The sequence below is a fragment of the Mus caroli genome, chromosome 1, assembly GCF_900094665.2.
Source record: "Mus caroli chromosome 1, CAROLI_EIJ_v1.1, whole genome shotgun sequence".
NCBI classification, from domain to species: Eukaryota; Metazoa; Chordata; class Mammalia; order Rodentia; family Muridae; genus Mus; species Mus caroli.
The window spans coordinates 63479451-63491973 of NC_034570.1; the positions used below are offsets into that span (position 1 = coordinate 63479451).

The 12523-nt window shown below is 39.5% G+C and overlaps 1 protein-coding gene across 4 annotated transcripts in view; it reads left to right on the forward strand.

Annotated features, from left to right (window-relative positions):
- Spag16 (sperm associated antigen 16) overlaps positions 1-12523 on the forward strand; it is an 871964-nt gene that overhangs the window by 6783 nt on the left and 852658 nt on the right. For all 4 annotated transcript variants that reach the window (XM_021171958.2, XM_029483611.1, XM_029483612.1 and 1 more), the window contains exons 2-3: positions 9748-9794; positions 11032-11127. In XM_021171958.2, coding sequence (XP_021027617.1) covers positions 9748-9794; positions 11032-11127 — 143 coding nt within the window. The remainder of the gene's footprint in view (positions 1-9747; positions 9795-11031; positions 11128-12523) is intronic.

Consider the following 12523-nt stretch of genomic DNA (forward strand, 5'->3'; position numbering starts at 1 on the left):
TATTGTGTCTACTTCCCTTTTTAGGTCTAGTATAGTTTTGTTCATTTCCATCACCTGTTTGGATGTGTTTTCCTGTTTTTCTTTGAGGACTTCTACCTGTTTGGTTGTGGTTTCCTGTTTTTCTTTAAGGACTTGTAACTCTTTAGCAGTGTTCTCCTGTATTTCTTTAAGTGAGTTATTAAAGTTCTTCTTGATGCCCTCTACCATCATCATGAGATATGCTTTTAAATCCGGGTCTAACTTTTCGGTTGTGTTGGGGTGCCCATGACTAGGTCGGGTGGGAGTGCTGCGTTCTGATGATGGTGAGTGGTCTTGATTTCTGTTAGTAGGATTCTTGTGCTTGCCTTTTGCCATCTGGTAATCTCTGGGGCTGTGCATAATACACTCGGTGGGGTCCCGGAACCAAGATGTCTGCTGCTGATGTTCAGGCAAAGTGCTCCCTCTCTGCTCGGACCCCTTTCCTTTGGCAGGGAAGGTGGCCGGATGTCTGGGGCCTGTGCAGAATGCACTCGGCGGGGTCCCGGAACCTGGATGTCTGCAACCAATGCTCAGGCAAAGCGTTCCTGGGCTGGTTGGATCCCTAACCTCTGGCAGGGAAGGTGGCCGGATGTCTGGGCAATGTTTGGCTTTTTAATGTATAAAATCCCCTGCTTGAGAGCTGCAAAATACACTCAGATTCAAACTGCCTCTGTGCTTGTTTCTGTTTGTTACCACCTAATCCTTACCCACCTAGCTTCAAGGACCCTCATTCTAGGGACCCCCCATACCCGACTGGGGTGGTCTGTGGAATATATATATATATATATTCAAATAGAAATATTTGATAACTTTAATGTGTATTCTAAACCAACAGCTATGAAACTAAACCCAGGATGCTCAGTATTACATATATTAATGCCATGGCTGTTTAGAGAGAAAAACTGCTTGGTGCTGTGTCCTGTCGTCTATGTAAACTTTAATGAATCACACATGTAACTGTAAATGATGAATTTAGTGCAGTAAATCTGGGTGAGCACTGAGATTCTTTGTGGCTAACAAGCTCCCAAGATGCGACAGGTCTGGAGCCTATAATTGGAGCAGCAAACTTTGAGACAAATATCCTGACTTGTAGCCATTATATTTCCAGATACTGTTGGGCATGCTGGCACATGCCCATGCTCCCAGGCCTCAGAGTTTTGAGCAATGGTGGCGCAGAGAGGCAGCTCCAGGGTAACTATTCCAGGCTCTGCCTCAAAACCACCACCACTAACACATTGTACAGATGGAGGAGCAGTGTACAGAGCTCCTGTCTTTGTGTCTCCTGGCTTACTAATTGGAAAGATCCATATATTCCCACCCAGCATGAGAACTATAGAGTTTACATGTTAACTGACAGTTCTTCCCACTATGAGAAGATGTCTAATAGCTGTCTGGCACCAGAGTGACCAGGGGCTTTCCATAGCTTTGTGTACCTATATGGTGCTGGTAATTCAGGGGACTCACGCAGATCTGTTAGTAAAGCTTGTCACAAGTAATCAACAGTGAGAATGTGACCACAGGCATGCAAATCAGTTGTCACTGCTTGTGTATATTTCTCAGTTAACTTTAGGCTGGTATTCCTAAGCAAGAGAGAAGATGACAGTGATATTTGCTATTTATAGCACCCTTTCTGTTAGGGAAGTAAAATGCTAATAAGGGAGAATCCCAACTAGTTGTTGTTGTTGTTGTTTTTTTAATTGCTTCTGTGAACATTGACTCTGAGAAGATGGCAAAGATTACATAGTGATTTCTGCCGACAGTAGCTCTGGGAAGTTACAGAAAGCATACATTGGTGATGTTTGTTCTTTCTAGAGATGCTGCTGGCTGTAATCACTCCCTACGAGTGTGTCAGTGGAAGAGGATTTCATGGGAAGGAGTTTGTTTACTGCTTTAAGCTGCAGATTGTTCATTGATTTCTGCCCGTGGCTCATTTGCAGAAGAACATACTTGTGACCCATTACGGCTGTCATCTCTGCTGTCAGTCCAGCTAACGTGTTTCTCTGAGGCACCTGGTCTTGAAGCTGGGTCTTCTGTGCTACTATAATCATGTCCCTGTTCCATGACACTGTCCGAGCACGCATTATAAACAGTGGCCTATCTTCTACAGGAATCCACAAAATCAAGAACTAGGGCAAATTTTGCTTGTTTAGACACTAGCATTTACTCCCTTTATGACTAAGTACCAAGGAGTGTTTTGTACTGTAAAACTCCCAAGTCCCTACGCTCCTTTTAGGAACCATGAATATGTGGCAGAGTGGGAGCTGCAGTCCCCGACTAGACTGTAAGTCTACCATAAGATGTCTGGCCTGGAAGCGGGGCTCTGGGCATAGGCAGGAAGGTGTGTCCTTCGAAAGGACCGGAGTAAGAGCAGGCTATAGAATGAGGCTTTTGCAGGGAACAGTGTATAGAAGAGCAGGAGTGAGAGCTGAGGGCAACAGGAGCGGTGACAAATGAGACTTGAATCTAGAGTTCAGCATTACTAACATTTTATTCTTTGAAGGAGTAGTAGGCAGATAGTAGGCAGAGACCTTTGAACTGCTCAGAGCCAGCTTGGCACCATTAAAACAGTTTTAAGTCCAAATGCTCACTTTTCCCAGTGGAAAATGGCTCTGCATGCAAATCACAAAGAGCTTAATTGCCTAGACATTTTCTACACAGGACCTCCTGAGAGATTAGCAAACAGGAAAGTTGTTCAGTAAAAGCCGAAGCAAAGAGTTAGTTTTCCCTTTCAGACAGTTGTCTGTGACTTGCTCCTTTCCACCCTTGCTAGATTTCTCTCCAGAGGAATGCTCCCCAAACATTTTCACACAGAATGCTCCATCTGATTCTCCTTCATTTCATCTCTGAGGATGCCCCAAGGGTCGGGGGAATCAGTATCCAAATGTAGTGCATCTTCTTTAGGAGACCCTCAGAGGCTTTGCAAACAGAACTGTTCCATGTGCTGGGCAGTCCATCTGTTTTCACTGGGTGGATCATGAGTTGGCCTCTGATTATAAGTCCAGCTTTACACGATCACTAGAGAGGTTAGAGTCAAGGCTGTGGCTTCAAAGTTTTAAGTCTGTGAGACTCTCAGGGTGCACTGCGCTGCTCAGTGTCTCTCTCATTCCCGCTTCCCTTTCTTCTCCCAATTTACAGGTTCACTGAGGTCTGCATTTCCAGGGACAAGCGTTATTTTTACATTGCCACAGAATCACTTAGCATTAGCTTGCGCATCTGGCCATGTGTTGCTAGCTATCCAGACAACAGATGCATACCAATATCTATGTCAAAGTACAGCTGCATTGTCAAGAGTTCTGTAGCAGTGCATGCGAGAAGAGTTGCTCTGGGAAGTTTTTCTGTACACATCATGTTTTGTGCATACTTAAAGATATCAGTCAAAGAGTGTATCGGCTCCTCTTTCGGATGCTTTTCTCTGGTTTGATCTTTCTTCTTATTAATCCTTTGGCCTTGGTTACATTAATGATCAGTTCTATAGCCTCCAGCTGATTCATGCTTCTCTCTCCTTTGTGGTGCTCAAATTGAGCTATTTAAATGATTTTATTTAGCTGCTAGGAAGGTGCCCCTGAGAGGTGGGAAATAACTATGTGGGTTCATTACCCAGGACATTGAAAACAAAATTTTGTATTTATAGTATCTAATATATTAATAAACCCCACATTCTTACTGTGCCAGTGTAGAAACAGTATATGACAGAGAATTTTTGGAATTGAACCTAAGAAACGTTGTGTCTATCATTTATAGTTATGCAATCCCTAGGAAATCTTTTAATTTTGGTTTCTTAATTTTCATCTTAGAGATGACTGGGACATTGAATTTATTAGGGTCATTTTGAAAGTAAACATTGCTAGAGACCTGGGAAATGCTTCCATGATTTATAAAGTGCTAATTTTCATATAATCTCTTATTTTTTATTGTGGGGGAAGCAATAAGTTCTTCATGATTAAAATTATTGTCTAGGATATTTGCTGGAGAGGAGGATAGGAGTTCTGAGTGTTGTGTGACATTGCCAGTTTTCTGAGGACAGATCACACTTTCATCTCTATATTACCATTTTAACAACTCACCTGTGGATTTAGTCCTCATCGGGGCAGTATGTGCTTATTTTTATGTGCAGAGGATTTTGGAATATTTTCTTTGTTAAGGAGTTTGTTATGCGTGTGTGGGAAGAATGACATTATTTTCTGTAGACTGACTAGCAAGATGTGCTATTGAAGTCGCCTTGGGGTAGCCACTTCTCAGAAGAGACTAATGTCCTTTAGCTGAGCAAAGGACATCTCGTCTAAGTAAATAAAAATATGGCAGAAAATGCAAATCTAGAACAGAAGGGAAATTTAGAATGGCTTGCGTTGTTTGTTCTTTCATCTAAACAATGAGGGAAGACTTCTCCATAGATGCCCATCTCTTTCTAGGATAAGAAAAGGAATAATAACTTAAAAAATGGTTATACAGCCCTTATGTAATCCAAACACCATTCTAAATGATCTTCTCATGTATTTTGTCTTTTGGCTCTGTTGAAAGCACAAAAAATAGTGTGTTAGCTGGACTGCCCTAAAATGCCGTGCAGTGGTCCCTCCTCGGGGTAATTATGTTCTGTCTTGAGGTTCTGGAGATAAAATCCAGGACCTCATGCATGCTCAGTAAGGTCATGTGTGGCTTTGTTTGTTTGTTTGTTTTTCTGCTCATTATATACTAAACCTTGTTGTCCTACACAGCCATTAATATATTGAAGTTGTGACTTCTGAGACTTGGCTTTAAATGCTGTTGTGGTTTCTACATCATGTATTCCTAACTCTGATGTAAGGTTAGCTACTATGCCTCAAAGATGTTTGAGCAGCCTGTGAATAAACTCACGTGAAGACTGAACTAAGGCCTCCATCCAGCTGTTAGATAGCTGTCAGTCAGCTGTCCTATAAGTACATGCCTTAGCTCAGGTTTCAGATGACTACCACCTCTACCCTTTACTGTGTCATCATGGTAGACCCTAAGAATCGTCCAGCTAAGTAGCATGTGAATTCTTGACCTTCAGAAAATGTGACACAACAAATGTTTACTGTTTTCTTGTAAGCTTTATTGAAATATGATTGACAATACAAATTGCTACATTTGAGCTGTACAATGTAAAACTTTGATATATATATATATATATATATATATATATATATATATATATATATATAAATATATATATATATATATATATATATATATATATATATATATTGAGGACATTTGAGTACTTAATATATGTGATGGTTTGAATGACAGTTTTATGTAAAAGCCGAGTTTTTCTCCCAGACCCAAGTTCTGTGATTCAAAATATGTATACAAACACCTTGGCCATAGGCTTTGGCTATTCTCTGACCATCTTATACACTAATAACCTATTTATTCTGATCTAAGTTCTGCCACATGGCTGGTCACCTCTGCTCAGCTCCCGTGCTTCTGACCTCCTCCATGTTCCTCCGCCCATCCTCCTGCCTGGCTCCATCCCTCTGCCAATCAGATGTCTCACCTTCTAGTTCCTCCTTCTGCCACAGGCCAATCAGCTTTAATTGACAGGTGTTGCGTCCATACAGTACAGGAGGTTTTCTCTGCAGTTTCCCTCATGGTCTCCAGTTGATGGTGCTAAGGTAATGTGTCTTGTTGAAGGAAGTATGTCATTGGATGCGAAGGTGTTTTATCCCAGCAAGAGTAAAGCAACTAATTCAATGTACCTGCTTCCTATAGTCACATTTTAAAAATGTTTGCTTTAGGTAACATACAAAATCATTTGATTCATTCTGATATCTTACACATTTATATCTTCATTTTGCTTCATCGTCCTCTCTGTCTCACCCCCTGTCTCATTCTGTCCTCCCATTTCCCACTGACCTCAGTCTGATACCATGCACTTTGACATCATGAATTTGATAGGCATATATTGATAACATACCTAGATTTTGCATATGAGAGAAAGCATGCACCATTTGTCCTTCTGAGTTTCTTCTGCTTTTAACATGATGATCTTCGGTTCTGTTTTCCTGAGAATGACACAGTTTTTAATCTTTATAGCTGAACAGAGTTCCACTGGGTATGTGTATGTGCCATATTCTCTTCATCAGTCATGTTAATGGATATCTAGGCTGTTCCTGTGTTTTGGTCTTTGTGTACAGAGATATTGTACAGGTATTTCCTAGTATGCTGACTTTAGTCCCTTTGGGTTTATATCCAGGAATGATAACCTGCATCATGAATTAGCTCTGATTTTCTGCACCCCCTCCCCCTTTTAGCTCTTCATTTGGAGTGATGGAACTACTAAAATCTATGCTCTTTGAAAAATATCAAGTATATGACACATTATTGTCACTTAGGCCCCATGCTGTGCAGTAGGCTTTTGGAACTTACTCACCTCACAGATCCGAAATTTGTTCTCTTTAATCAATGTCTCTGTTTTATCTTCACATTTAACCGGTGGTAACTACCTTCTACTTTCTTCTTCTTTTCCTTAAAAAGAAACATTTTTATTGTTTTTTTTTTTTGTGAGTTTCACATTGTGCACCACAATGTCATTCATCTCTCCTTCCCCTTGTACCTGCCCTCCACCCTTGCAACCTCCCCACCAACAGAGAAAAAACAATCCCACTGTAGAAGTTGTAGTGTGTCACAGTGTGTCCCACAGCTTACCCATTTGTCCAAGTGTCTTTGCTTGCAAATGCTCATTGCAGTAGCTCATTGGTCTGGGGTCTCTGACCAGTTCTGCCACTCTCATGACACTGGGGCTGGCTATTTTGTCTGCCATAGTGGACAAGGGATGAGCGAGAGGAGGAGGGCATCTTCCCCTCTCCCACATTGCTCCAAGGCAGACAAGTTTCTAGGTTAACTCTCCCATGCTCACACCCTTGGGGCTGGCTCACCTGGGCCCTGCCAGCTCTACTGTGCTGCCCAGGTGAGGGGCAGGGCCAACTCTCCCAGCTGCTGCTGATGGTGAGGGCAAAAGTGTGAGGAGCAAATCTCTTCCTTGTCAATGCCATCACACAGCAGGCAAGGGGCAGGGCCAGCTCTCCCACAAGTATCCCCTCCAGCCAGCTCACCCACAACCCTCACATCCAGGGTTTAACTCTCACATTGACTATGCTGCCCAGGTAACATTGCAGGGTCTGCTTTTCCAAGTACAATAGTAGGTGAGGGGAAGGACCAGTTCTCCCCTTCTCAGGACCCAGGGGCAACTCACTCACAACTCCTGCTGTGTCAAGTACTGCAGCTGGCTATGGATTAGGTCAGCTTTACTGCTAAGAAGCCCTCCCAGGGTCAACTATCCCATAATGCCCAGGTGAGGAATGGGGCCAGTTCTGCACAGTTCTCAGACAACACATCCCCAGGCAGCAGCCCAGACATATGCCTGGCCTTTGAGGCAACAGACCCCTGCTGCTTCAGGTCTATGGACTGAGTTGTGGCTGGCACTGGCAGTGGTAGCATAGTCCAGGACTCACCATGGTCCCAGGTAGCAACACTGAGCACTCACATCAGCTGTTCCCCACTACCCTCAAGTGCACAGTTCTGCCTCTCATCATTGTGACCACATCTTTTTATTTTCTTTTTCCCATTTCTGCACTATTTACTGAGGTGCTAACCTAAGTATCAGAGTGGCCATGAAACTTGGATTATACATATATTCAGAGGACTTAAAATTGGTGAAGAAAAAGTAACTTAGCAATATGGCAGCCAGCATCTTGGTGCTCCCTAAGGCATTGCTGGCAAGGCTGCTGGCAAGGCATTATAGGGGGAGGAAGAAAATCCTACTGGGAATTGTTTTTCAGCAAGAGATAACTAGCCCAAGCAGTCATGTTTCTCCTTGGAGTATTTAATTTGGATCCACTGAAATTATGAAACAGATTTCAGGCATACACAATCTGTGTATATTTGTTGCTTTATCTTTGAACTAGTTACTTTTAAGCCTAATTACTTTCACCATATTATTGAGAGAGACACTAATACTTGACCATAGAATATCGACTGTTTGACAAGTATCTGGTACCTGGGGATTGGCCAAAGGTGAATTAGGATTAAGAATCTCATGTGAGTGACAGGACTAAGGCAGACAGTGAATTGTGATGGGTGGTGAAAGAACTGAGCGTTAAGAATGTATTTAGAGGCTTAGAATCCCATGTGAGAAAAGTGGCCAATACTTCTAGCATTTACCCAGCACAGCATCCCTGCAGACCATGGGGAGGCTGTAACATCACAAAGCCTGGAATCTGGGTTGATTCCCAACCTTGATCCAAGGTCTTGAAAGTTGAAAATCTTTGATTTGTGATATGTAAAATGGAGAGAATAGCTCGAGACTCATAGCAGGATGAGGAGTTAGTGTTTTAGTACATGGGAAATAGCTAGGTCCATGCCTAGTTCTTATTAAATCTGTGTTATCTATTCTCCTTATAAGTAATAGAACCTGTCATCTATATTCATATACATACATATATATATATATATATATGCATACATATACATACACAACCACTTCAGACACAAAACAATTAATGTAACCACCAGAAAAATTAAAAAAAAATGGACTAATTTCATCTTTGATTTTACTAACCATTACTGTATAGTCATGTGTCTATTTCACAGAATTTAAGCTCAGAATCTCAATTCAAGAGTAATAGTTCCAAAAAACTAAGCAACCAACCAACTGAAAAAAATGCCCCTAAGGCTATTGCAAATATTTATTATTATTTCCTTGAGTGTAAGGTTATGTTAAATATTTCATTCGTTACTAGAGTAACACAGCATTTAGAGTTCTCACAGCAGCACTTCTAGAACTCCTGGTTGCTAGAATCATTTTTTAACAATATTTTAGGCATTTATAAAATATTGAATTGGTTACTATGTTAGTTTACATATGCTAAGCATTTAGGGAAACTTTAAGCAGAACTTAATTAGAAACCTAGATGTATTTCAAAAGTAGAGATTTAAGTTGTATTCATGGAAAGGTTAATATGTCTTTCACTTACTCTGCAGTATTAGTGCGCCTGCTGTGTCTTCACTTACAACACCTGCAGCCAAGTAATGCTCGTTACATCAGGGCTCTTTAGAAGCTTTTGAAAATTCAGTTTTTATTCAGATAATTAGAAAACTTACTATTTTATTAGTTTCTTGTTTATTATGTGAGAGCTTGCACACATATACATGTTCAAATGTGTGTGTGTGTGTGTGTGTGTATTCCTTTGTGTAAGTTCAGTCAAATTCATGCCATGGTATGGAGATCTGAGGACGACCTCCAGTATCTGTCCCCACTTTGCACCTGTTATGACAGGGTGGCTGTTGTGCACTGATGCGCTTCTAGCCAGCTGGCCTTTGAGCCTTCCATCCTGTTTGTGTTTATGTGAGTCTCTGAACAAGGATTTTCATGTTTGCATGGCCAGCACACTACCCACTGGGTACACACCTAACCTTCTTTCTAATTCATGTTATCTTAATGATATTCTGTACTTTTAAAATATTCTTAGAATCAAACTGGGAATTATAAGATAATAGTCATTCAAGCAGATATAAGTGTAGAATTCTATGGACTAATTGAAATAATTTATATCTAAATTTATAGGCCTTATGAAGAAAGAATGTTGAAAATTAAATTATATCTATTTACAAGTTTCATATTGAAGTAATTAAATCAAATACTGTATTTGAAGTCAAGTAATTTTAATCTAATTATTCCACTTTTTTTGCATTTAAACTTGACAAAATGCTCAGAGGTCACCATAACTGAAACATCAGAAGATGAATGTGAATATGAAGAGGTAACCTATTAGTTTTATATCTCAATGAGTTCTCTAGAGTCATTCCTATGAGTGGTTTATCTTATTTTCTGGAGCATATAGGGACATTATTTAAGATAAACTAGTTTTTGAACAGAAGTTATGTATTGGCTGTGAGCTGGGAAAATGCCTTTTAACGTGTGCACTGTCTAGGACATCTGCCTGTTTTGGTTCCCTCAGCATCACTCCTTATGCTCAGCTCCTGTGATCTCCCTTGTCTATGGCTCCATAGATGGCTATTCCCACATAGGAACCTTCTCATCATCCTGACTGTTCTTAGTGGGGATTTCCAGGTTGCCAGTACCAGTTGAAACTCAGGCCTCTGCTTTCTTCTATCCTTCACTTTAGCTCTGTAAAACATGCTCCTGTCTCAGCATTTTCCTTTAATTCCTTGTTCTCATCAAAATCTGCCATTACGTCTGAGTCTTGGATATAAAGTCATTTTTAGGTGTCAGAAACTGAACAGAGCAATGTGGAAGAGAGCCTGGCAGCCCGTGGCCTAGACAGGCAAGAGGCTTGTTACTTATACATATTTATTTGAACTCGGCAATGAAAAGCTTTACTTTAGAAAGAAATTTTCTGAAATTAAATGTAGATATGTTTCCTTCTGTTTCCATATCAGCATTAGTTCAAAGTGATGCTTTTTATTTAGTTGTATAATTTACTTCCTCAGTACAAGATCCTGTGTGAAACCTGCTCAATATTGTGCCCTATTTCTTGATTTTTAGATGCATGGTCAACTATAGTATAAAGATTGGTCTGGAAAACTCCATAAATAAAGAATATGTTTAAAATTACTTTATTGTAGTTCGTTGTTATGATTGTTATGTTAATATTATCATCATTACTGATTTCTGGTTTTGTTTGTTTGTTTGTTTTGTTTTTCGAGACAGGGTTTCTCTGTATAGCCCTGGCTGTCCTGGAACTCACTTTGTAGACCAGGCTTCCCTTGAACTCAGAAATCCGCCCGCCTCTGCCTCCCAAGTTCTGGGATTAAAGGCGTGTGCCACCACTGCCCGGCCATTACTGATTTCTTATTGTGCCTAGATTATAAATTAAACTTTATTGTATGTTTATATGGAAACAATAGTATGTTTAAGGTTGGTAACTAAACATAGTTTGAAGTACTGTTGGATGTCTGAGAATGTATTCCTCATATAAGTTGGGGACTGCTGTATGGTACTTGACATCTCTGTCCATTCTTCCTGCCCTTGGATAGATACCAGATGACAATTTCAGCATTCCTGAAGGAGAAGAAGATCTGGAAAAAGCAATTCACATCATTGGAGAGCAAGCCAGAGACATGCATATTTTGGTGAGAATTTGAACACTACTCTAGTTCATAGTACAAAGTGAATACATTTACATGAAGCTTTGACAGTCACAACATCAAATTATGAAACAGAATACTATCATCTGAAATATCTTTTCTATTAATCTTTATAACACCCCCACTTAAAGCAAGCTTTAGCTATTCTCTGCTACATCTACATATAATGTCTACTCTTATATGAGTTTCCAATAACTAATACCTTCCCTGAGAACTGATTAATCCAATAAGAGATTAAGCCAAAATTATTCAACACTGATGTTGAATGTATCAACTATGTACAGATGATGTAATCTGTATAATGCTTTATAAGCATTTTGTGTCTTTCTTTGCCGAGAAGAATCAAGAATGTATGGAATGTATAACGTTTGATAACACTTTCTTTTCTAGGACATGAACTAATTTGTTAAGAATAAATAAGAAATAATGTGTGATTATAATATGAATTATAGCAAACAAGACTCTTGCCATCTTTATAACACTGAAAATTGAATCTCCCAATACTCTATATACAGAACAATTGAAAACAAACTGAAAAGGAAGAATCTATGAGTCCACAATTTATTAGATCCTGTTATGATTGCAGTGATGTAACTCATAGTGAAGAATTTTGTAATAAAGTCAGTGGATAACTTTCCTCTAGGAAGACAGAACATGGGGTGTCCTACATATTGTTATTAGTCTGATGGATATCTCAATGCTATGACTTATCAGAAAAAAATTAAAACACAACCTTTTGGATGAAATAAAAGACATGATTAATCAATGCTCATCCTGCCTCTTAATTTATCATTCTATTAATAGAGACCATGGACTGAACTCTGAATAAAATGTATGTGTCTTATATTTAAAGTGATTTTTAAAAACATGGAAATATAGGAAATGCTATTGATCTGTTAGCTATACTTTATACTACAGTTTTTTCCAAGTGTTGACATAAGTAGTTAGGGATATATATGCATATGGATATATGTAGGCATGAATGCATGTATATCTCTGTAGGTATTCCTTAGAGAAGGTCAGTATATAATTTTAAAAAAGGAAAGACTTACTTACAGTTTAGTTGAATTTCCTTATCTAAAGTTTTCTTGTAAGTATAGTAAATTTTTTATAAACTTTGATCCTTGTTTATTTTACTATCCTTTGTAGTAACAACATATCTAATGATTTTCAATTTTTATAAAACTTAGAATTTTGATTTTTAAGTATTAGAATAAAATTATGTTTAAATTTCTGATAGTTTGGCCTTCTTTCCTTCTTTATCGCCTTCTCTGAGACATTCAGAAGATGAAAGGCATTTCTTGAGGATGTTTGTGCCGTTTTTGAGCGATGTAAGCGATGACTGGCCCCTGTTACAGCCTTGTAGTCACACCAGTCTCGA